Below are 26,664 nucleotides of genomic sequence, written 5' to 3' on the forward strand. Positions count from 1 at the left end.
CGAAACTAAAAGCAACTTAAAAGTTAAAACTTGGTTAAAACCTCATTTCTTAACCTTTGTCTATGATTTACTTAAAGTGTCTATGGTTAGTTCTAAACAAGGATATTCCTATGAAAATTAGTTTTATTGTAGATTTTACGGCCAGATTTTTATTGTTACAAAAATCTTTTAAAATAATTTATTAGATTTTAAAATGGAAAATTATTCACATCTGCATTAAATATACCAATGACATTTTATTTGACAGTTATGTCTGCCATTCGCCATTCATAAAGTTTGCATATCTGTGGTCGACAGCGGGTGTAGTAGTGTCGTGACTTTCAATTCCTATTTATTGTAAAAGTTTTGTGTATTATTAACACTTATAAACGCTTTTATTATAAAGTAACTGATAAAACACACATTAAAATGCCTAAATACTCAGGTAAGTCAATCTTAGATGTGATTTCCTGTAGTATTTGAACATCAGTGAGGTTATAATCGTTAAATTGACATCAAAATTGTATTTTTGTGATAATTGCATTGTTCTGGGCTCGTTATTCATTTTATCTGGGTCATAATTTATGAACATCTAGCCATAAACTTGTCTCTAACTATGAAACGCATTTGCTGTGTCATTGTGCCCCAAAATGGTCAACAAGGACTATACTCGGTTTGCGACCGGCATTACAATTTTTTTTATTTATTTAATTACTTTTATTTTAAAGTTTCATTCCATAGTTCTTCGTCATAAAGATTACATTTAAATGTAGGTCAACTTCCAAAATAAAGTTACTAAAATGTAAAACAGCAAATTATTATTTTATTTGGATTTGTATTAGAACTTTGCTAGCGTTCATAAGTAATTTGTACTGCATGCCATGATTATCAGTTATAGAGCATTTTAGCATATTATTTTAGAATATGAATTTAATGGTTTTAGGGTATGAATGTCAAAATTTTCTATTGATTTTATTTGTATTTGTAATTGCAGTAAAAGTCAAATGGGGCAAGGAGATGTTTCCGGGCGTGGAGGTGAACACAGATGACGACCCTGTCCTGTTTAAGGCCCAAATATTTGCCTTGACGGGGGTGCAGCCAGAGAGGCAGAAGGTTGTGTGCAAGGGGGTCACACTGCGGGATGAGGAGTGGGGGAACTTTAAGTTAGTTAATGTGAGTGGTTGAGTCTATACCAGTTTGAACACTTTCTGGGCACTTAATCTTACCTGCCTATGTAAATGGAAGCTTCGTCCGAGCATGAATATTTGGAACTAATCCAATTGTATTTAGTAAATTCATAGTATGACTTGTTTTTGCTGTTGTTGTCGCCCATTAGCCAAGAGATATGAGTTGCAATGATTGTTAGAAAAATTGCTATAACACAATTCTGTTTGATGCAATAAAATTCAATATAATTACTATTTTAAAGTGTGACCCAGGAGATATAACCATGGCAAACAGGTGCACAAAGTTGATTTACCCGTTACTCAAAGTTGATTATAAGTTGGTATAGTTGAAATTTTTTAAGCTGATTGTTTAAGACTGAGAGCTCATGCGTAGTTCTAAACGGTCAGCTTAAAAAAATTCAATTACAGTGTAAACTCTAGAGATGCCACGAATATTTCGCAACTATTCGGTATTCGGCCTATTCGGCCACTTTGCCGAATATTCGGTATTCGGCTGAATGTTGCCTACTATTCGGCCGAATACCTAATGTCTATTGCACCTATCTAAAAAGAATAATTACACATAAAAATAACCAAAAACGAGGTATATTTAATATTTAAAATGTATTCTTCCAAGGCCAAATTCACTATTCGGGGCATCTCTAGTAAACTCCTAAACTATTATCAAAGACATATGTAACTCCGTATAAGATGAATAAAGTCTAAGAAAAAAACGTGCCTCGGAAATCAAGAAAAAGTCATTCTCGGATAGATGGCGCACACACCTTTGGCCTATGGTCAATGGTATTTAACAATTTTAACACACAGGTATCAGTGAATGAACATGGGTCAAAATGATATAAAAATAATAAAATCATTTATCCATATATATACATTTTTTCGATAGTTTAATGCGTTTTCATTTTGAGTTTTAGTTGTGTGTCGATAGATGGCAGTAAATTTACTGTGACTACAAAATTTACTATGACAGGACCCCTCTCTACTATCTATTCTCTTTGCTATTATAATGTCACTTGATATAACGATTCACTGCCTATAATGTCGAAATTTGTTGGCTATAGTTGCTTTACTTTAATATAAATCTCTCTATATAACGAAAACTCTCTATAGTGCCAAAAAACGTCCGGTCCCTTGTGTGTCGCTATCATCATATATATAAAATTGAAAAACCAGAACGGGATAAAAAACGAGGGAAGAAGCGAGATGGCGCCTTACAAATTTCTAAAAAAGTTATTGACACGTTTCTCGAATACGACGCACGTATGATAAGAAAAACCTGTTCAAATCAATTATCTACATATGGGAATAGAACTAGACCATAAAAACTATCGCTTCCGATGCGTATTTAATTTACAATAAGGAAAAGAAATTTTCATAACAATCTTCATCGGCCATTTCTCGGCAACTCTCGGTTGCTTTCGTTTGGCGGTGCTACAGATTAGACCAAATAATCCGTAAGTTAAAGTAAACTAAATTATGTTTGTCATGTTGGTATACAGGTATTTCTGAGTTTTTTTACACGAAGTAAAATAAAAAGTGCTGCCAACCTCAACCTTAGTCTATAGAGCCCATACGAGTGATATGTCATATATGACTTATCATTCTTATCAATCAAAGTAATTACTATATTATTATGGCTACAAATATAATGACCACCAAAAAATACTTTGGTACCCTAAATAAAAAAATCATGCTTACCAAAAAAAATTACTGAACACCAAAAAAATAAGGCCTAAAATTACAAAAGTACCACCATCTTAATTACGACTGCACTTCAAATTGTATTCAAACACCAAATATATTGAATGATTACCAAAAATCATTAATGATCACCAAATCTTGAAGACCAAATTAATGCGATAGTTTCACCTAAATAAACCACTATGATTACCAAAAAATGTATACATATTACCAAATAAAGTAAAATGATGCCAAAATTACTAGCCTCTCCCGCTCAACCCCCCGTACCCCGCACCGCATACCTACCTAACCTAACCTACTTTTCTAGTAGCATACTGAAATGCTACTAGAAAAGTAGGTTAGGTTAGGTTTGAACTGCTATCAGTTAAGTGGGTTAGGTTAGCACTGCGACCCTTATAGAAACGAAATGTTACTAGAAAAGTAGGTTAGGTTAGGTTAGAACTGCGATACTCACAGAACCGAACTGCTATCAGATAAGTGGGTTAGGTTAGGTTAGAACTGCGATCCTTACAGAAACGAAATGCTAATAAAAAAATGGGTTAGGTTAGGTTTGAACTGCGACGCTTACAGAAACGAAATGCTACTAGAAAAGTGGGTTAGGTTAGGTTTGAATTGCGACCCTTACAGAAACGAAATGCTACTAGAAAAGTGGGTTAGGTTAGGTTAGAACTGCGACCCTTACAGAAAAGAAATGCTACTAGAAATGTGGGTTAGGTTAGGTTTGAACTGCGACGCTTACAGAAACGAAATGCTACTAGAAAAGTGGGTTGGGTTAGGTTTGAACTGCGACCCTCACAGAGACGAAATGCTACAAGAAAAGTGGGTTAGGTTAGGTTTGAACTGGGACCCTTACAGAAACGAAATGCTACTAGAAAAGTGGGTTAGGTTAGGTTTGAACTGCGAACCTTACAGAAAAGAAATGCTACTAGAAAAGTGGGTTAGGTTAGGTTTGAACTGCGACGCTTACAGAAACGAAATGCTACTAGAAAAGTGGGTTAGGTTAGGCTTGAACTGCGACCCATACAGAAACGAAATGCTACTAGAAAAGTGGGTTAGGTTAGGTTTGAACTGTGACCATTACAGAAACGAAATGCTACTAGAAAAATGGGTTAGTTTAGGTTATAACTGCGACTGGTATAGAAATGAAATGCTACTAGAAAAAGGTGACGAAGTAGATTTATTAATTTAATAGGATAACGATATATTAAATATTTGCACATTTTTAATTAAAATGTGGTTACAATTTTGGTGGTCATTTACTATTTTTGGGTTTACAATTATTATTTTGGTGTCATTTTCTTTAATAGGATAGCAAGATGGAAAAATTTGGTTATCATTGCACATTAAAATGGGGTTTGAAATTTGGTAATCATTTACTATTTTTGGGTTAATAATGATTAGTTTGGTGTCATTTCCTTTAATAGGATAGTAAAATGTAATAAAATTGGTAATCATTTCACATTAAAATGGTGTTATAATTTTATTTATTTATTTATTTTAATCTTTATTGCACAATACATGAAGGTACAAATGGCGGACTTAATGCCTTAAGGCATTCTCTACCAGTCAACCAATGGGTCAAACCAGAAAGATTAAGTAGGTGCAGTGTCTTTAAAGTAAATGAATTTGTAAAAATAATTTTGGTGATCATTTATTATTTTAGGGTGGTAAAATAGATTTTTTTGGTATTAAATTTTACTAAATCTGGTGATCAGTTAAATAGCAGCCTATTATTATTATCAATTTGTATTTTGTTGTTTTAAATTTATTTTTGAGTTATATTATTCAGATTGACTTTCACGGCTTCGGCAAACATTGCCATTCGTCCGGGGAACGGGCTAAGAATGCTGAGATGGGCCAAAAATACAAAGTTGATAGTAAGTTATGTAGGTAGATTAAAGTGCATGTTCAGATGTTATTGAGCGACCTGATAAAAATAAGCAAATGTACAGTCAGCAGTCGGCCAAATATCGTAATATAATTTTGTTGCCATAGAAATAAGGATGTGGTCCGATATAGTGGCGAAATATTGAGAGACAAAGGCGGCTAAATTCAGTGGTGGCTCGGACACTTAGAGAGAATGGGAGAGGATCGTGCCGTGAAGAGAGCGCAGGTACTTGGGACAACAAAATGGGAGACGCCCGAGTGGACGTCCTAAGTACCGCTGAAACGACGTAGTTGCTCAAGACCTGCTCAACCTCGGCCATGGCGACTGGCGAGAGCTATCGCAAGACCGAGAGGACTAGACTACCTATGTTTGTATGAAAAGGCGATTTAAGGGCGGTGGTCGTCCATATTCGTCTTAAGGCGAAAATTAATCTAATGAACGTTTTTGCAACTAGGCTTATAAGAACAAATAATAATTTTATCTTGAAACAAGTTTTAAATAAATACGTGTAGATGAAAAAATACAATCTTCCCTTTTATCAAATCACATCATTTTTTGACAAATTTGCGAATTGAGTTATCCAAATAACGGCTACAAATAAGAAATCCCTATCACAGTTTTAAACCATGGCAGGGTTGAATACATAATAATGTCGGTATTTAACTAAACATAAGACGAACTCTTTATTTCATTTACGCGAGCGGAGCTGCGGGCCCGTCTAGTATATTATATAGTTTACACTGTACAGTATATAATTGACGTGAAAAGGTGATCCCATAACTTTTAAAAATTTTCAAGGATGGTCTGCAGTAAAAATGAATATGATTTAACCCTCGTTATTATTTGCAGAATGCCATAGTTCTAGTGATGGGCAGCAAGGAGGAGGATGTGCCTGCAGCTCCGGTGGAACAGACCAAGTTTGTGGAGGACATGAATGAGTCGGAGCTGGCTACCGCTGTAAGTATTTACCTATATATGGACTTGTAAACGTACTATAGCCATACCCTACACTACATCTACATCTACCATAGCTTTTTATGTATGGTAAATTGGTAATTAATTGGAAGAAAATTATCAAACTGAACATGTTGAAAAAGTTGTAAAGTAATATATCTTAAATGTCATTATTGTGGTATCAAGGAAAGCTATAGTGACAGAGAAATCTGGGTAGAAAATTAAAGTCTCAATAATATTGGAAGTACCACAGCAGATGTAGGCAATGGAACCAATTCTGTGAGCCTTATTTAAGCTTACATTTAAAAAACTTGATATTTTACATGCCTAGTTACCTACCTATCCTACCTACCCTAGTTTTACCTTGCTAGTCCCTGACAACTATCACCACCACATGCTTCCTTGGCTTGGAAATCCTGTCTTTGTTCACAAACTATAGTCACAAAAAAAAAATTTTTATACATAAGATTGTATGGTCCTTACAAATAACTATTTGGAGTCTTGTTGTGTGTGATATTATAAAGATAAGTTATGTAGCTTTGCTGAAATATTATTGTGATAAAACATTTTATTTTATTTATGTAGCTGGACCTCCCCGAGGGACTGATAAACTTGGGCAACACTTGCTACATGAATGCCACCGTGCAGTGCCTCAAGACTGTTCCAGAACTGAGGAACGCACTGCTCAATTATAACAAAAGTGAGTTTATTGCCATTTTGACCTTTTGTTTGTGCTTGGAAACTTTGGAAAGTCAATGTGATGATAAAAATAAATGAGATGTTTTGTTAAGTATGGAGCATAATATTAGGAAATAATTGTTAGCTTTGGGATACACTATTTTATTTCCAATAACAGGTAGGCTTGTGATTTTAGTAGTTTATGTATATAGGTGTCTGTTTGTGTCGTATGTTCTAACTAGCGATAGAACTAAATACTGACTGAATTTTGGCTAATGAGGTGGAAATCAGGATAAGATGTTTTTTTTTTCCAAAACGTATAGGGCTAAAAATGTTCTCAAACAAGTGGCTCCACACCATGCTAAAGATTGGATGCAGTTTTGGTAGCGACTCAAGTTCCAACATTTTGAAATATCAAAACCCTCAAAGTGATAGGGGTTTTTACTTTTAGTCTTCAAAACCCTCAAAGTTATAGGGGTTTTTACTTTTAGTCTTCAAAACCCTCAAAGTGATAGGGGTTTTTTCTTGTTAGATTTTGTATGAAGCCGTGTGTGCGATATCGTGGCCGTGAGATTCAGAGGTATGTATAACCATTTTTGCCTGTAGCTTTGCATGATATAGTGCCTACACTATATCGCGCTATGTAGGGATTAATTGATCAACCAAAGCCTGACAAACGTGATCTTATTTGTAGACAGCGGCGGCGGCACGGCGGGCGAGCTGACGGCGGCGCTGTCCGACACCGTGGCGGCGCTGGAGGGCGGCGGCGCGGGCGCCTGCGCGAGCGCGGCGGCGCGCATGCTGCGCGCGCTGCACAACACCGCGCCGCGCTTCGCCGAGCGGGCTCCCGGCGGACACCTGGCGCAGCAGGTCAGTGTCCGACACCGTGGCGGCGCTGCAGGGCGCGCTGCACAACACCGCGCCGCGCTTCGCCGAGCGGGCTCCCGGCGGACACCTGGCGCAGCAGGTCAGTGTCCGACACCGTGGCGGCGCTGCAGGGCGCGCTGCACAACACCGCGCCGCGCTTCGCCGAGCGGGCTCCCGGCGGACACCTGGCGCAGCAGGTCAGTGTCCGACACCGTGGCGGCGCTGCAGGGCGCGCTGCACAACACCGCGCCGCGCTTCGCCGAGCGGGCTCCCGGCGGACACCTGGCGCAGCAGGTCAGTGTCCGACACCGTGGCGGCGCTGCAGGGCGCGCTGCACAACACCGCGCCGCGCTTCGCCGAGCGGGCTCCCGGCGGACACCTGGCGCAGCAGGTCAGTGTCCGACACCGTGGCGGCGCTGCAGGGCGCGCTGCACAACACCGCGCCGCGCTTCGCCGAGCGGGCTCCCGGCGGACACCTGGCGCAGCAGGTCAGTGTCCGACACCGTGGCGGCGCTGCAGGGCGCGCTGCACAACACCGCGCCGCGCTTCGCCGAGCGGGCTCCCGGCGGACACCTGGCGCAGCAGGTCAGTGTCCGACACCGTGGCGGCGCTGCAGGGCGCGCTGCACAACACCGCGCCGCGCTTCGCCGAGCGGGCTCCCGGCGGACACCTGGCGCAGCAGGTCAGTGTCCGACACCGTGGCGGCGCTGCAGGGCGCGCTGCACAACACCGCGCCGCGCTTCGCCGAGCGGGCTCCCGGCGGACACCTGGCGCAGCAGGTCAGTGTCCGACACCGTGGCGGCGCTGCAGGGCGCGCTGCACAACACCGCGCCGCGCTTCGCCGAGCGGGCTCCCGGCGGACACCTGGCGCAGCAGGTCAGTGTCCGACACCGTGGCGGCGCTGCAGGGCGCGCTGCACAACACCGCGCCGCGCTTCGCCGAGCGGGCTCCCGGCGGACACCTGGCGCAGCAGGTCAGTGTCCGACACCGTGGCGGCGCTGCAGGGCGCGCTGCACAACACCGCGCCGCGCTTCGCCGAGCGGGCTCCCGGCGGACACCTGGCGCAGCAGGTCAGTGTCCGACACCGTGGCGGCGCTGCAGGGCGCGCTGCACAACACCGCGCCGCGCTTCGCCGAGCGGGCTCCCGGCGGACACCTGGCGCAGCAGGTCAGTGTCCGACACCGTGGCGGCGCTGCAGGGCGCGCTGCACAACACCGCGCCGCGCTTCGCCGAGCGGGCTCCCGGCGGACACCTGGCGCAGCAGGTCAGTGTCCGACACCGTGGCGGCGCTGCAGGGCGCGCTGCACAACACCGCGCCGCGCTTCGCCGAGCGGGCTCCCGGCGGACACCTGGCGCAGCAGGTCAGTGTCCGACACCGTGGCGGCGCTGCAGGGCGCGCTGCACAACACCGCGCCGCGCTTCGCCGAGCGGGCTCCCGGCGGACACCTGGCGCAGCAGGTCAGTGTCCGACACCGTGGCGGCGCTGCAGGGCGCGCTGCACAACACCGCGCCGCGCTTCGCCGAGCGGGCTCCCGGCGGACACCTGGCGCAGCAGGTCAGTGTCCGACACCGTGGCGGCGCTGCAGGGCGCGCTGCACAACACCGCGCCGCGCTTCGCCGAGCGGGCTCCCGGCGGACACCTGGCGCAGCAGGTCAGTGTCCGACACCGTGGCGGCGCTGCAGGGCGCGCTGCACAACACCGCGCCGCGCTTCGCCGAGCGGGCTCCCGGCGGACACCTGGCGCAGCAGGTCAGTGTCCGACACCGTGGCGGCGCTGCAGGGCGCGCTGCACAACACCGCGCCGCGCTTCGCCGAGCGGGCTCCCGGCGGACACCTGGCGCAGCAGGTCAGTGTCCGACACCGTGGCGGCGCTGCAGGGCGCGCTGCACAACACCGCGCCGCGCTTCGCCGAGCGGGCTCCCGGCGGACACCTGGCGCAGCAGGTCAGTGTCCGACACCGTGGCGGCGCTGCAGGGCGCGCTGCACAACACCGCGCCGCGCTTCGCCGAGCGGGCTCCCGGCGGACACCTGGCGCAGCAGGTCAGTGTCCGACACCGTGGCGGCGCTGCAGGGCGCGCTGCACAACACCGCGCCGCGCTTCGCCGAGCGGGCTCCCGGCGGACACCTGGCGCAGCAGGTCAGTGTCCGACACCGTGGCGGCGCTGCAGGGCGCGCTGCACAACACCGCGCCGCGCTTCGCCGAGCGGGCTCCCGGCGGACACCTGGCGCAGCAGGTCAGTGTCCGACACCGTGGCGGCGCTGCAGGGCGCGCTGCACAACACCGCGCCGCGCTTCGCCGAGCGGGCTCCCGGCGGACACCTGGCGCAGCAGGTCAGTTGGAACTGGGAATACTACTACATTTCTGGGGACAATTTGCAAACTAATAGGCGAGTCAACACGGAACAACGGAAATTGCTGTGCGAAGCAAAGACAGAGCTCGAGGAATCGTGGCCGAGCATGCATTTGCCTCGTGCAAGGCACGTCTCCACAGACAGAATTGCTTCACACAGTAATTTTCTTGCGAGGTTCGGTTTTTGTGGACCCGATTTATACGCAGAACGCGCGCCAGTCGTAACCTTAACGAGTTGTCTAAAGAATTTGATATTGATATATTCAACTGTAGAATCCCTAACGTGAGACGTAATGTAGTGCAGAGATATTTCGAGTCTATTGAGTGAGCGTGTTGTCGCCTTCTTAAATACCTACAAATGTATTATTAATATTTTTACTTTAATATTCCTCATTTTGTTACTTACTAATTAGTATCTTTGTTACTTTCAATTTATCTTTACTAGATATAATTTGTGTTGGCTTTGTTCACATATGTGCTTGCGATAGTGCGTAACCTTAGTATAAGTAGTACCTGTTAGTTTAGTATTGTGTTACTACCTGTGAGTTCCTATAATTGGCTTTCTGTATCCACTATAATTTCTATGGTATTGTCATAGCAGTTGGTTCTCCAAATAAATAAAATAAAAAAAATAAATAAAAATAAACACTCTTCTGGCTTGTTTGCACCTTTTAAAATTACCTCTGCCTTCCCACGTGGCCTTGTGCTTTTATTTAATACGCCGAAGCGCAAGCATCTTCTCTGTCTGATAGACTAAACTAAACTCTTTTTAACCGACTTTAATATTTCTAAAGAGGAGTGTAAGTTTTTGTGGAAATTATGTTAATAAATTGTATTTATCCAGGATGCCTCCGAGTGCTGGACGGAGATAGTGCGCGCGCTGCAGCAGCGCCTGCCGGTGTCTGCGCCGCCGCCGGTTAACGCCGACAGGTCCGTATTTTATACGAGTTTTAGTGCCAGTTGCACCATCCGCAATTGACAGACTGATCAACGTCACCCGACGCGCCGCGGCGGTTTACTATGAAACTTTCCATACAATCAAATTTAGCTAACTCTTTAACGATGACATACAGTTTGATGCAACCGACCCTTACTCTTACTAGATGACCGACAAATAATTGACTTACTTTTTTTCCAAAGGCTTTGAAAATAAAGATCATTATCATTATAAAATTATTTAAAAACGGCTCTAACAGGTAATTTTAGTCAAATATCGATCTACAAATGTTGAAAAACTCAAAACGGAATTCAAGAAATATGTTGAGTCAGAATTGACTAAAATTACACGTTAAAAAATCTCATAATTACTCTTCAGGAGTAGAGATAAATTCATAGGAACCCTTCTATTATGTATAATGTTAACTAAAGATTGATGTTCATTATAACAGGGCATCAGTCGTAGAGCAGTACTTCGGCGGCACTCTGGACGTGGAGCTAGTGTGCTCGGAGGCCGAGGAGACTCCCACCAAGGCGCGCGAGACGTTCCTGCAGCTGTCCTGCTTCATCTCACAGGACGTCAAGTACCTGCAGTCAGGGCTGCGCTCTGTGAGTAATGTTATAACAGGACATCAGTGAGCGCTGGCGGGCGCTCGCGGTATCGGTGGGGTATTTTCCTTCGTCATTGTGCACTGCGTGTAAGAAATCCTCTTCGATAATCTGCGCTGCGCTCCGCCTGTATGCGCAGGCCTTGAGTTTAATTTTAATGGTAACATCAGATTTAAATTTAAAAGCCTCTGTTGTGTATTTAAATGACAAATAAAAGAAATGGTCATAAGCTGTTAGTAAAATATTATAGTCATCTAAAACACATTTTGATTTGAGTGATTTACTCGTACCGAGTTACCAATTAAAACTGACTTGTCTTGAAATTCATGTATTGCATATGCAATACATGAATACATTGCAGATATGGACTCTTATTTCGACCACTACAAGTTTACAAATTTAATAGAGGCGCTGCAGTTACCACATGTTACACTTTTATAAGTGCCAGCAAACTGTCTTTCATAATGTTACACAATATTCCTACTTATTTTTACAAGATTTGTTTGTTTACAGAAAATGTCAGAGCAAATCACAAAACTATCAGAAACGCTGGGGAGAGATGCGATCTACACAAAAACGGTAACTATTATCTTCACTTTCTTGTCTGATCTTCACAATAAGAAGCAGTTCTTGGAGTCTTCTTGATTTATCTGTTAACCCTATATAAGGGTAGGGCATAAGGGTTCAGAAATTATGCAAAATTGAACCCTATCGCTTTAAAATAAAGTTCAAAAAAGGTGGGAAATATATTCCCACCTGATAAAATAAGTTAATTATTCAATTAAATGTATGTTTCAGTCAAAAATCAGCCGTCTCCCAGCATACCTGACAGTGCAGTTCATCCGCTTCTACTTCAAAGAGAAGGAGTCCATCTACGCCAAGATTCTCAAGGACGTCAAGTTTCCCGTCGAGCTGGATGTGTACGAGCTGTGCACGCCGGAGCTGCAGGAGAGGCTCATGCCGATGAGGAATAAGTTCAAGGTGAAACGGACTTTATTACGATGGATTTAGATTCATTTTCGGTAGTCAACGGATATTTTATTATTTTTTTTTATTTTATTCTCGATACTTACTGCCTAATATACATAGGTTAATAGACTTATCTACTATATGCAAATTACAAGCTTCCACATATATAATGCTAAATAACATAAATAACATAAATATAAATATAATTATAAATATAAATATATGTCGGGAATTGTGGGCGTATCATACTATCGGCAGCACATCAGAACCTTCAATCGTGGATGACGAGGGCCTTCAATGAAATACGATGTTCAACTCACAATCTTTACTGCACAAGACTCATTACAGTCATTACAAATCACAGCACGCGTTACGTTTCTTATCTTAAGCAAACCAGTGGATTAGACCCAGGAGCCGCCACAGACGTCATCTTCTCCCGTTCGTTCTCATCGTGCTCCTTCTGAAGATTGATAGACAGCATAACTTCAATTGTTCTGGACTTCAATTGTTTTAAGAGCGCACTCTATGACGTCTTGGCGGAACTGCGTCGAACGCCACTCAAGTGTACGTAACACCCTAGTTTGCTCTATTTGTCAAGGTTTGCATGACAAAACGCCTCTTGAAGGCGATAGATGGCACATTTCAGCCATTCTCCGACACGGCCAACCTGACATTGTACGGGTCCCTCCGTACGTTATCCATCCCCCTTTATGATTTTCACTGGTAGACTAGAGCGAAGATGAGATCTTCTTCTCCCAAAAGAGACTGTAGAGCGCAGATCATCTGCACCACCACGGCATCCTGACATTGTATGCATCACTGCATACATCTGCGGACAGAATACAACAATCTGAGGTATCTAAGCTCATTGCTCGGCCTACCTGACCAAAGTAAGTTCCTCCATAACTTTTGGATACTGACAGGCAACTCAACTCAACTCTTTCAATAACACGCACATAGATCATTGTTGTGAATGAACAAGTTCAGCATCAGTAGCATCACGATATTCAATCAGGCCATATTTCAACGGAAATGGGGTAGAGATACATTTCGAACAATTCATTAAGAGAGTTAAAATGCAACAGCGTGAAAATAATATCACCATAATCCAAACAGCGTGAAAATAATATCACCATAAAGATACAATACAAACTAGCTTTTAAATGTGACGTCCCACGGTCAAAGGTACCTTATGGCGGGTATGGAGTTATGCATACCCCAGTAATCTACAATAAATAAGCTATCGATAACACAAAAGATCAACCTTCTAGGTTGCGTAGTTACAGAGATATGATTTTTTGAAAATAATGTTGTGAAATGAGCAACTTTACGATAGAGAAGTTTTAAGTTTAGCCGCCTAAAAAACTATGTTCCTGAAGTAAGTTACATAGTTGACTACAAATAATAATGCCTTATATATCTGAGATTAAAAAAATATTGCGACTTGTTCTGTAATGCAAATAGAAACTTTTGATATCGACTGATTTATGTGTATACTAACCAATCTCTTGAAAATAAAGTTTTATTTCATTTTCACGATTGATTGCAATGAGCTCTCAAGATTTAAATTTTATCTATTAGAAAACGACACTGACAGACAGTTTAAGCAAAAAACAATACCGATTTAGAGGTGAAAATGTATTTTCTGACTTTTTCATATAAAATCACAAAATTGAATATTTTTACTTTTAATGTGACACACAATCAATTTTTCTGAGCACATATGAAAGAAATTCTGTCATTCAAATGAAATAAATCCTAAAACCCCAACTAAATACTATATTTAACCCCTTATGCCACTTTAAACTTACATAACAATAACAGTATTTGCTCCATACATTTACGAAAAGGTACCTTATGGAAATAAATCTAATAATACATCACTACAAAACATCAATCATATTATAGTTTATCTTTTATGAATAGAAAATATTAATTTACATTAAACTGCCCCCAATTTAATTAGTTCTTCGTCATAATAATCTTAAAAAAGACCAATAATTTGTATGTAATGAAAAGGTACCTTGTGGTCAAGTTACATGATGAGGCATGATGATGATGGAACAGTTAGGATAAACTAATAATATTTTGGGGTTAAGATGGTATAAATCGTCTATTTCTTATCAATAATATATTTCGGTTGCTATTGAAGATAAGCGGCATTGAGGTTCAATGACCTCAGATATTCCATAAGGTAATGCGTCGGGTATTGGCATTTTTCAGCAAACCAATGGCTGATTTACTGCATGCGACCAAACCAAATGAAGATTATTCTAGTTAAGAAAGACTTGACGAGAGTAACTTTGGTATAATAGCAGGCTACTTGGATTTGTGATGTCGGTCTATGTACGGTTATAATATTTGCGAGGCGCCCCAACCAGAACTGAAATTATCAAATTAGTTTTGCAGAATGCTAATACAGTTCTCTACCAAACTTCTTTTCCCGTATTGACTAGTTTTTTTGGAAATTTTCAATCTTTTTTCCATAAGGTACCTTTTCTACTAAACTCTGAGACGACATTACTAGGCTTATAACTAACTTATAACAAAAATAAAAACAGGTAAACAAACGTTACGCATTAAGGTTTCAGATCACACAATAAAAAAAAATTGAGCATTTTTTCACCTCTTTACAAAACATTTAATATCTCCGAAACTAGAAACCCTCATAAGGTACCTTTTCCCGTGGAACGTCACAAATGAACCTCACCACAGAGATTCCCCTCAGTTGAAACACATCTTGTATTGAGTTCTCGAAAATAAATGGTTTTCCATATTTAACTGATTTTATGAACATTATCTGCGCACCTATTCTTTACTTAAACGTTTAGTATTCCTTAAAAGTTTAGTGTTCCCACTAATAGATTTTCTTATTTGATTTCATTGATACCTTGATCCAGATCGATTTGCCATTTTAATCATTACTTCAAAATGTTAGCTAGGATCACAGAAAACAGCGATGAAATTAGTTTATCCGTTTGAAAGATACTTGGCTGCACGCACACAATGGCCTCTCACCCAAGACGCGTGTATCATCTCCGTTATCTCATGGTTAAAATGTTTAGTAAGTTTGATTTAAACTAGTAGTTCGCCCCGAACTGAGAAGTCGCGGTTCGCCAAAAAGTTAGATCAATTTAATGAACCTACTACTTAGTCGGCAAAGGATCGAAAACCGCATGTGATTTATTGCAAGGTCTGCGGAGCCCATCACAACACCATAGAGATTAAAATAAACTGTATCTGTGGTAAGCCGTTATCTTTCTTGTCAAATGTCAAATACCTATATTATGTTTATTTTTATCTTGTTAATTATTTAAAAATGGTAAACTTAAAAACAATATTATAAAAGCCGAGCACTTTCATTTGATACCAAACTCGACCATACTTTCTTGCAAATAAGATGACCAGAAAAGCAAGCCCCTCACAAATAGCTTTCTAGCCTTTTAAGCTCTTCTAACTCAATAACACCTTGATCGAGCCTGCTCATAATTTAATGACTAAAATACAATGCCCTCAACTACACGTTTACCCAATTTCATTTAAATTAGAACAAATTTACTTAAGTTATTGTGTATCAAACTATCCTCTGATAGCTCAGCTTAAAAACATCGAAATGCCGGGACGTGCCCCTAGCCAGCCGTGTGTTCCAAGTTGAATGTAAGAACTTCACTTCGCTTCGCTCGCTCGTTCGATCACCCGCTTAAGTATAAAAAGATTGAGCCAGGTCAATTGATTTCAAACCAGCTTTCTACCATACCCTGAAAATTTTGATTAAATTTTGGCACCATTAATTATTTGTGTATTCCTAAACACAATCATTAATTCCATAAACAAAAAGAAGGATATTGTAATTAATCGACACGTAATTTTAAGTTTCAGAATAGGACTACGACAGTTTACTTATTCGATTCTCATATTAAATAGTTTAAACACGTACCAAAATTGCGTTCAGTTCAGTTTAAACCGACTTCTCTATTTTATTCCTTCTGTACGGACAACACATTTACAAGACAGCTTGAGAAATTTTCAAAACTTGATATATTATCAGGTAAGTCCAGTATTATACTTTCTACGAAAACCAAATTGTATTTTTTTTTATCGCTTTCTTAATTTTTATTAAGAAAAAGGCAAGAAAACTTGATCATTATGTGATATTTACACACTGACACGACTTGTCTTTAGCTGACTGACACAATACTTCAAAAACCAAATAGCTCTCAAAGACGTTCAAAAAGGTTGAACATGCATGAAATTAATAAAGAAGTTCACAACTCGTTTTACAACGAACGATCTAGCGTAACAGGTATTAGTGGCAGAATTTCTATTCTAAATCAAACCGCTGTAGGTACTCAAATTTTGCTAACTTCTTTATCGATCAAACAGAAAATAAATGCGTTCGACTCTATTCGCTAAACATCGACAACTAGTTTCGTAAAAGATCATAAGGAACATTATAATTACTGTAAGGAGTACGAACAACTTTTTGTACTAGTTCCATAACGTGCGTAATAGCGTACGTAGTAACATACTTTAATAATTTTGGATAATAAGTGTAATAGACAAAGCGTTATTTTCCCTTTTTTTTTCAAGTCTCATTTTTGCTGCCTTCTACCGAAAAATACTAAAATAGCATGCCAAAACCGTTCTGTCATTTGCCTTCACATTTAAGGGGAACAATAATTTTTACCATAATATGAGGAATTTTAAAATTTGTTTTAAATCACGTTGCGTGTGTTTTGTCCCTAATGGACGCACGCGCGCACAGCTTTGAGTGTCGAGCGAAAAACTAAAAATGTGTCTATCTGCACATAATCATTGACACGTTTTTTTTTCTTTGGCATACACACATAATTAATCATTAATACTTTCTTTTCACATACATCAACCAATGCCTACAAGTCAACACCAACTTCCAAATAACAGTGCCAACACCTTGGCTTTACAACAGCTTGGTTCCAACACACAGCTAGCCTCATCGCCCGGTCCGAAACCCCCATGAATTGCAGTTACGAATAGGACTGTGCCCTCCAGCACCCAGCCCTCAAACGCCCTCTGGACAACTCAGGTTCCGGTTGCGACCGCCAACTCAAGTGATGAACCTCTCAAATAAACTATCCTCAAAGAAGCATGAACTTCACGTTTCGTTTCTTACGACAATGTCATAAAACCAACGCGGAAAGTGGTATACCTACGTAGATAAATCTAATCCCAAAATGTGTCCCTTTAAATAGGTAGTGTTTTAATAAATCAATGAATAATATCCTTCTCAAACTGCTTACTCAGCTATTATTATTCATGCAAAATGCAAAATTATCTTAACCCATTGAGTGATAAGTAAGTCAAATCAAGTGTCAAATCGAATCCTCCAAAGTTAATCAATTAATTTTAAATTATTTTATCATTGTTCATCAAATTCAATTTGATAATCATAATGGCCCTTTGACAGATACACATCGCAAACAACATATCACTGAATCACAGAATTATTGAAAAATTAAATGTCGGGTCCAAATTTAAAATAGTTCTGTAGGTACTGTAAACTCTAAAATCTGACTGCAAAAATGACCACAAAAGGATTCCTTCGGCTTCGATGCGGTTAAAATAATCACCATTTAGGTTCTTCAAATAGGAACACACAATTTTCACTCATTACGTTTACGTTTCGTTTTGACTAGTTAATTTTGGATGTGAAGTCATTTTAAGTAATCAAAGGAATGCACAATTGCACATGATTAAAACTAAGTCAGAACTATCCGTCAACGGTCATGAACTTTACCACTAAGTTCTCGGTTTACTTTTCATATCAAAAAAAAATATCACGCACATACTTACCACCATCATAGGCACAAGCTAGCAAAATAGAAATCATACTTAAAGGTGAGAATTTTATATTCACAGTGTGATCGAATAATGGCATCAACCACTCGTGACGCTTCTCACGATAATATTATTTGGTCCACGACACAATTTGAAATAGTACGTCTCCACAAAAAAAAAATTAAAGTGCATTTTGCTAGAAGCTATTCAAGTTGTGACGGTATTACATGCCATAGTGCTCAGAAAATCGTTAAACAGCCTTACATCGTCTTAACAGCAGATTACAAGTCCACTTACCAAAAGTTTTTTTACATACATTCTGATTCTGACCATTAAAGGCTAGAGTAGATATCTCGTAGGTAGGTATCTGTTCTCATATTTTCCTAACTAGATCCCATCACGCCGGCTTTGTGAGGTACACTCAACACAGTTACAGATCATAAAACAATGGACGCAACTCACGCGATTTCCAACTTCCAGCGACAGTCTGGCAACCAGTAAATATGCAGCTCCTCTCAGCTTCTGTAAACAAACTAAGGCACCCACGTTTCTGCAACCGCAGCTCCAACCCGTGCGAGACGGGAGATCTCGCAGCAACTATCTTCATTCTTCATGGTGCAAAGGACTGTAAACGTATTACTTAGAGTTACAACATTCACGAAAATTTCACACAACAACATAAAAAGCAATGCAAAAACTGGATCACAATTTATAAAATATCAAATATGTCAACTGTCATTTCACTTCAAATATTTTCCATTACGATACTTCTTTATTTTCCACCAGCGATAGCATGAGATTTCTTCATTTTCTAAGGCCTTTAAAACTCTTGAATTAAGGAATGCCAGGGATTTTCAAAATCAGGGTAGATTTTTGGGACCTTCAGTCCACCTTCATTTGGCAAATTTGAGCTTTCAAGTGGAATTCCGTAGCGAATTCCCTGTGTTCGGCCACACTTCTGATGTCGGGAATTGTGGGCGTATCATACTATCGGCAGCACATCAGAACCTTCAATCGTGGATGACGAGGGCCTTCAATGAAATACGATGTTCAACTCACAATCTTTACTGCACAAGACTCATTACAGTCATTACAAATCACAGCACGCGTTACGTTTCTTATCTTAAGCAAACCAGTGGATTAGACCCAGGAGCCGCCACAGACGTCATCTTCTCCCGTTCGTTCTCATCGTGCTCCTTCTGAAGATTGATAGACAGCATAACTTCAATTGTTCTGGACTTCAATTGTTTTAAGAGCGCACTCTATGACGTCTTGGCGGAACTGCGTCGAACGCCACTCAAGTGTACGTAACACCCTAGTTTGCTCTATTTGTCAAGGTTTGCATGACAAAACGCCTCTTGAAGGCGATAGATGGCACATTTCAGCCATTCTCCGACATATATATATATAGAAGCTTAGAGAGACGCCATGTCTAAAATTTTCGGTACAAAATAGTCTGCCGTTTTTTGCGGGGGAGGGGCACATCAAATGTATAGGTACGTCATGTCAGATAAACGTCAGTCTATACATATGGTTGACATGGTTGACCATTGGCCGCCTATTTTCGACAGAGGGGAACGCCTGTTAATGGCGGCTCCATTGTTAATTACTCCGAGTATAGAAGATTAAAGATGTCAAGTTTCCTGTCGAGTTCGATGTGTACGAGCTGTGCACACCGGAGTTGCAAGCGAGGCTCACGCCGTTGAGGAATAAGTTCAAAGTGAAACGGACTTTATTGCATTGGATTTAAAGTGATTTTAGTAGTCCGTGTAATTGTACGTCGTCGTAATTGTACGTGAGAGGTTCTTGAGGATTTTTTGACCTCCCCTCTCCCCCTGGTGAGATGTCGTGAGATTTATCTTTCCGCACAGACTAACTTAAATGAGGTTGTTATTTTGAAGTCATCTTAGTAAATATACATTGATTTAATAGAATTTGTGTCAGTTTTTAAAACGCTATATTTTATTTTTATTAGCTAAACTGACTAAATTATTCCTGTTGCAGGAATTAGAAGACGCGTCAGTGGAGTCATCGTTACACGCGAAGAATAAGAACCACGGCGACAGCAAAAAGGACTCCAAACCTAAAAAAGCATTGCCATATTGGTTTGAAGATGGTAAGTTTGTGAACAGACTTTTGTTCGTCAAGATATTTTTTTTGTTTAATTTTATAAATTTCCAATTGTTAGGAAACTTTTTTTTTTTCTTTATGATGACTACCGATCCTCAACCCATCAGCGGAGCGATAGTTGATCATGTGGCTTCATTATACATCACTTTAACTTGGTCATAATGACGTTGGCTTTTATCGCGCGGTGTCTTAAAGTGACTCATCGAGTCATCGTGCTATGTTATGCGTCATGCGCGTTAGGGTGGTATTCCACCTGTCCAATTTCTTTGTCCAATGTGTATTTTGTCTCACATTTTGCTTAATGAGAGAGTGGGATGCAATGAAATTGGACCAAGATATTGGACAGATGGAATACCACCCTAAGCGTGAGCGATAATGCGGATTGAAGTCTCAATTTTTTTTTGTTTACAGACGTAGGCAGCAACAACAGCGGGTACTACCGTCTCCAAGCCGTGTTGACGCACAAGGGCCGCTCGGCGACCAGCGGTCACTACGTGGCCTGGGTGCTACGCGGTAACACGTGGCTTCGCTGTGACGACGACGCGGTCACGCCCGTGTCCGAGGAGGAGGTGCTCAAGCTCAGCGGAGGAGGTGAGTACTGGGCCCGAGGCACTACGGGGCCTGGGCGCTGCAGCAACACCTGGCTGTGACGACAGAGCGGTCACGCCCGTATCCGAGGAGGAAGTATTCAAGCTCTGCAGCGGAGGTGGGTACTGTATATAGCGCACACGTGGCCTGGGTGTTGCGGCAACACCTGACTGTGACGACAAAGCGGTCACGCCCGTGTCCGTGGAGGAAGTGCTCAAGCTTAGCGGCGGAGGTGAGTACTGGGCCCGAGGCACTACGGGGCCTGGGTGCTGCAGCCACACCTGGCTGTGACGACAGAGCGGTCACGCCCGTATCCGAGGAGGAAGTACTCAAGCTCTGCAGCCGAGGTGGGTACTGAATATAGCGCACACGTGGCCTGGGTGTTGCGGCAACACCTGACTGTGACGACAAAGCGGTCACGCCCGTGTCCGAGGAGGAAATACTCAAGCTTAGCGGCGGAGGTGAGAACTGGGCCCGAGGCACTACGGAGCCTGGGTGCTCCGGCAACAGCTGGCTGTGACGACAAAGCGGTCACGCCCGTGTCCGAGGAGGAAGTGCTCAAGTTCAGCGGTGGAGGTGAGTACTGGGCCCGAGGCACTACGGGGCCTGGGTGCTACTGCAACAGCTGGCTGTGACGACAAAGCGGTCACGTCCGTATCCGAGGAGGAGGTGCTCAAGCTTAGCGGCGGAGGTGAGTACTGGGCCCGAGGCACTACGGGGCCTGGGTGCTGCGGCAACAGCTGGCTGTGACGACAAAGCGGTCACGTCCGTGTCCGAGGAGGAAGTGCTCAAGTTCAGCGGCGAAGGTGAGTACTGGGCCCGAGGCACTACGGGGCCTGGGTGCTGCGGCAACAGGTGGCTGTGACGACAAAGCGGTCACGCCCGTGTCCGAGGAGGAAGTGCTCAAGCTTAGCGGCGGAGGTGAGTACTGGGCCCGAGGCACTACGGGGCCTGGGTGATGCGCCAACAGCTGGCTGTGACGACAGAGCGGTCACGCCCGTATCCGAGGAGGAAGTGCTCAAGTTCAGCGGCGGAGGTGAGTACTGGGCTCGAGGCACTACGGGGCCTGGGCCTGGGTGCTGCGGCAACAGCTGGCTGTGACGACAAAGCGGTCATGCCCGTGTCTGAGGAGGAAGTGCTCAAGTTCAGCGGCGGAGGTAAGTACTGGGCCCGAGGCACTACGGGGCCTGGGTGCTGCAGCAACACCTGGCTGTGACGACGACGCCGTCACGCCCGTATCCGAGGAGGAATTACTCGAGCTCTGCAGCGGAGGTGGGTACTGTATATAGCGCACACGTGGCCTGGGTGTTGCGGCCACACCTGGCTGTGACGACGATGCCGTCACGTGCCGTGTCCGAGGAGGAGGTGCTCAAACTCAGCGGCGGAGGTGAGTACTGGGCCCGAGGCACTACGGGGCCTGGGTGTTACGCGGCAACACCTGGGACATTTCATGAACGTCTGACGAATTTACATCTGTTTTACAAGCAATGACTTATGATGAAAACAGACTTTTTTTTTTAAATTATTTTATTCGGGATGCTTACTGCCTAATATACATAGGTTAATAGACTTATCTACTATATGCAAATTACAAGCTTCCACATATATAATGCTAGATAACATAAATATAAAGGTCTCAAATTAGCAGAATATTACACTATATAGGAATATTCCTGATAAACTATGAACGCAAACTTAAGTCAGGTAACGTTGACTATCTATTGAAAATAATATTTTTAACATTATTAATCTTGCTGTGAAACAAATCTACATCGGGCATATCATTAAGTTCATTAAATAACCTAATTGTACGAGGGAAGAAACATTTTTTACGAATGTGACAAACACTTAAACAAAAAAAAATGAACACTAATCGTTAAAAAAACAAGTGCAGTGATATACACGCATCAGCTTTCAGCTGCTAGTGTATTAAACAATATATAATAATAATAATGTGCGCTCTACTCAATGACACATGGTTGTATAGGAAACAAGGCTCGGAACCGGTTTAAAAAATAGTGGTAAATACCGGTTTGGGATCATCCATTAATTACGTCACACGAATTTCTAGGTTTTTTTACCCCTCCCTCCCTCCTTGTCACACTTGGTCACATTTGGCAAATCCCTGCCCCCGTGGTGTGACGTCACATTTTATCAACGAAATCGGCAAATCTATAAATATTTATCAAAATATTTTTGAAAAAAGAAATATTTAATAATTTTATAACCCAAAACTGATTGGGAAAGAAAATTAAACGAATAAAAACGATTATCATTCCAAAAACTGGCTATTTAACTATACAGCGAATAAAATAATTTAAATAAATTTTTGGTTACTGATGAAGTTAAAGTGACGTCACAAAGTTTGTGTCTCCCCCTACCCCTTGTCACAACATGTCACATTTTCTCAACCCCCTCCCTCCCCCTAAAAGTGTGATGTAATTAATGGATGATCCCTTTGTTACAATTTTACTCCGAACTATGATGAGAACGCGAAACTTTTAAATGCTTATTGCTACCTAAATAAACCGGTTTATTCGACGAAACGGCCGGCCGGCCCGATTGTGTGCCGTGAAAACGTATGTAGACGTAGACACAGGAAGGTAAGGAAGTAGGAAGTAACCAGTTTTTATTGTTCTAAACCAGTTAATCAGACAAGAACTTTATGGAAATGTTCTCCTAAAAACGGGTTTAAAACTAACGATTTTACGAACGAAATCGAAATTAAAAGGTTTTGAGCCAAGTCCATGATAACGGTTTGGAAATTTAACCGGTTTCCGAGCCTTGATAAGAAATAACCTTATATAATTGCAGGTGACTGGCACTGCGCCTACCTGCTCCTGTACGGGCCCAAGATCTGCGAGATCCCCGAGCCGCAGGACGAACCTATGGTCACCGAGGTCACCGAGGACCCCCTGCCGCCCGGACCCACTGCGCAAGCGTAGACAGGACTGAAGGAGCGTGAAGGACACATTGCTCCTTTCTGCTCTGGATAGCTTAGGACATGGGAGCTTTGAATATTCATAATCAGCCTAAAGCAGTTTACTGCTGTATAGTCTTTCGATTGGTAACTGGCCCCGAGCCGCTAATCCTTTCCTTTGTCTATTGTTAGGTAAAACGTGCCTCTACCTGTAAAAAAAGGGTCGTGTACTTAGTTCTCTACGGTTACTGAGTGCTGGCGAGTCGAACCAGTCAAAAATGTGTCATCCAGATGCGTAACAAAGGTGCGCTATCGGAGAGCGCACCTACACTGGTTTGTTGAGCGTTGGACTAGCCCGCGTTCAGGTGCCAATTAGAATAATTAAGCTTTTTTGCAGGTAAGTAGCACGTGCGGTTTTACTTAACAATATACAGAGGATTAGCAGTTCGGGGCCAGTTATAAATCTACAGACTATACACAGACTTCTAATGGTGCGTCGCAATGCCTGTTCAGGATTTGCTAACTGCTCACAAGAACTAGTGTTGGTTAAGACTCGAGTCCTTTTAGTTCTCTGCTTTAAGCCTTTTTAAGGAAAAGTGTCATTCTATAGAACTTGCTAACTATGTAAACAAACCGCCATATTGAAACTGTCACTGAATGATGATTTCAGTATGGCGGTTTATTTACATAGTTAGAAAGTTCCATAGAATGACACTTTAGAGCGGCGGTCGGCAACCTGCGGCCCGCGGGTCGCATGCGGCTCATGAAACTGTCACTTGCGGCCTGCGAGCCTCTCTGGCTATGTAATATTGAGAAACTACAATGTCTGATAAAGTCATAAATATTAACAAAGTGCGGCCCGCGTCAACTTACTCATCGTTAACTACGCTACTAAAACTACGCAAAAAAAGGTTGCCGACCGCTGCTTTAGAGGGAATATATTTCCCACATGATTTTGAACTTTGTTTCAAAGTAACACTTTAAACTCGCGTTTTGTACACATAACTAATAAATGAGCTAGTGCAACCTGGCTGAAACGTCGGAAAAAAGGTAAAATAATGAAATTTAATCGCGTTAGACCCGTTAATGACATTAATTATTTGTTTCAAACTGATAGGGTTCAATTTTGTATAAATTCTGACACCCTGATACACACTGATATTTTTCAGTGACCTCTATTATTATGATAAAATAAGGGTGACAGCTGGCAACTACAGAAGCCAAATGCATGTGAGTGGTTATAGGGTTAAGAATTGACTCAGTTTTTCAGACTCTTATAATTAAATCGAAACTCGAATTCCTTTTTAACTGTTACAGACCCGAGTCTTTTATAGACTTGTGTCCTTTTCAGATAACTTCAATTTATTTATAAAAAAATTAAAATGCAGTTTCCTTCGTGTCTTTTCTTTACTGTTATTTAGATAAAATGTATAAAATTGTTGACGGAGGCTGAACTGTTTTTGAGTTGCGCTTAAAAAAGATTCAAGAAAGGACTCGACTCTGGACTTAAAAGACTGAGAAGTTTTTTAAACGTTAAGACTCGTGAATAAGAGTTTAGTTTTTCAAATTTAGACTGAAAAGACTCTGGTTCCTACCAACACTAACATGAACTACGTAGTAATATGTGCAGTGCGCCAGTACCCTATTTGCGGCGTGTTCGCTAGAAAAACTAGCGCATACTCTCAACGCTCACAACCTAAATCCTATCTAGCGTATGACCTGCCCAGTGTCCAAAACTTTGCCTGAGCTTACTCGTCATTTCAATGCTGTGAAGTGCGGGAATGAATTTGAAGCTCTTCAAAGAAGAAGGTACTTCTGACATTATCTGTATTTTGTTGTAAGACTTGTAAGTATACAACTTAAAATTGGCTTCAGAATTCTTAACTTTCGGAAAGATACTTGACATTTTTTTTTTCTATTTTCTTTAATCGAGTATGACCCATCTTCTGATACTATTTGGGACAACTTTGCTTTTCCCAAGTGACTGGTTTTGCGTGTAAATTATATTCTCAAAATCTGTTTAAATTATTGTCCGAATTGGTTGACGTATGATAAAGAATATGCTTTCGTGTCCAAGTAAGAAAATAATACGTCAAGCAATAACTCTTCATCATCGAAAATTCTCTTCGCTCTCATATGTTATACTATGTAGGTATTTATTTGGCATTTCTACCATAAAAGAGTAATATCTGCTCTTTATGTTGATGTATCCATAAAAAGTCTGATTTTGAAAATGGATTTTACCCGTAATATTAATATACAAACACTGATAGTAACTATACCATTATACTGATGTAGCACAAATTTGTAATAACATTTACTCTTCATTATGAAGTACTAATGAATTTACGTACCCATACCTGCTAGGTGTCAAACTATAGTATAAGCTAGAAACTGACTGCCCACACAAAATTATACCTTATTTTCAGATAATACGGTGTAATATTGTAGCTAAAACTGTATGTTCATCCAAATGTTTATCATTGGACTTCAAATATAGTCGGGCCAACCAGCGGTGACATAACTTATGGTGCCGAACGCCCTGAAAAAGTGATGCAAATATGTTTTCTAATATTATCTCTGCTATATACATATATCAAGTTACGGATGTAGTGAACAATCCTTTGCCACCGTATTTTCTCGGAAACGTTCGTATTTGTCATGCTACTTCAGTCAACCTCAGTACTTTTTGTAGTGAAAGTGACTGAAATAGCATAACACGTTCGTGCGTTTCCGTGAAAATACCATGGTATAGCATTATTCACTACATCTAGTACTATTAGCTATACTACCGCGGTTGGTTGGTCGGATTATATTTTATATATAAAAAAATTGAGTAAATTACGTGGTACCATGGGCCAACGGCACTAGTGATCGTTAATTTATTGTAAATGGCATTTTGAATGCGCTGTTAACTGCTTAAGGCATTTTGTTTTTATAGTTTCTCAATAAAATGTCGTCTGATTTCTCTTTATACAATGTAGTTAACTATTGAATTTTATAAGACTTATAAAATAAATATTGATCGAGAAATATTTTTCTATTATTTTTATTTCGAGACTTAAATCCTCTTACACACTTTTACTCGGGG

The 26,664-nt window shown here is 41.7% G+C and overlaps 1 protein-coding gene and 1 long non-coding RNA gene across 2 annotated transcripts; one reads left to right on the plus strand and one right to left on the minus strand.

Moving 5' to 3' along the window:
• Window positions 1-268: 268 nt before the first annotated feature.
• Window positions 269-26,612, plus strand: LOC134798383 (ubiquitin carboxyl-terminal hydrolase 14). Its single transcript, XM_063770798.1, has 12 exons — window positions 269-424; window positions 974-1,152; window positions 5,605-5,712; window positions 6,295-6,409; window positions 7,082-7,257; window positions 10,449-10,534; window positions 10,993-11,149; window positions 11,663-11,728; window positions 11,948-12,130; window positions 19,940-20,051; window positions 20,477-20,656; window positions 23,468-26,612. Exons 1-12 carry the CDS (start codon window positions 409-411, stop codon window positions 23,596-23,598), a joined length of 1,509 nt encoding a protein of 502 aa, XP_063626868.1. The 5' UTR covers window positions 269-408; the 3' UTR covers window positions 23,599-26,612.
• Window positions 11,009-11,920, minus strand: LOC134798386 (uncharacterized). Its single transcript, XR_010145177.1, has 3 exons — window positions 11,906-11,920; window positions 11,661-11,778; window positions 11,009-11,147 (listed from the first exon to the last, which is right to left on the minus strand). It is a non-coding gene; the product is annotated as an uncharacterized LOC134798386 (long non-coding RNA).
• Window positions 26,613-26,664: the final 52 nt, after the last annotated feature.

The sequence above is a fragment of the Cydia splendana genome, chromosome 16 (genome assembly GCF_910591565.1).
Source record: "Cydia splendana chromosome 16, ilCydSple1.2, whole genome shotgun sequence".
In the NCBI taxonomy this organism is placed as follows: Eukaryota; Metazoa; Arthropoda; class Insecta; order Lepidoptera; family Tortricidae; genus Cydia; species Cydia splendana.

Bases quoted from the DNA above. Each gene is read 5' to 3' on its own strand.
- LOC134798383 (XM_063770798.1), top strand. The intron at 11,150-11,662 runs GTGAGTAATGTT...GTTTGTTTACAG, and splicing joins TGCAGTCAGGGCTGCGCTCT to AAAATGTCAGAGCAAATCAC. The intron at 20,052-20,476 runs GTAAGTTTGTGA...TTTTGTTTACAG, and splicing joins GCCATATTGGTTTGAAGATG to ACGTAGGCAGCAACAACAGC.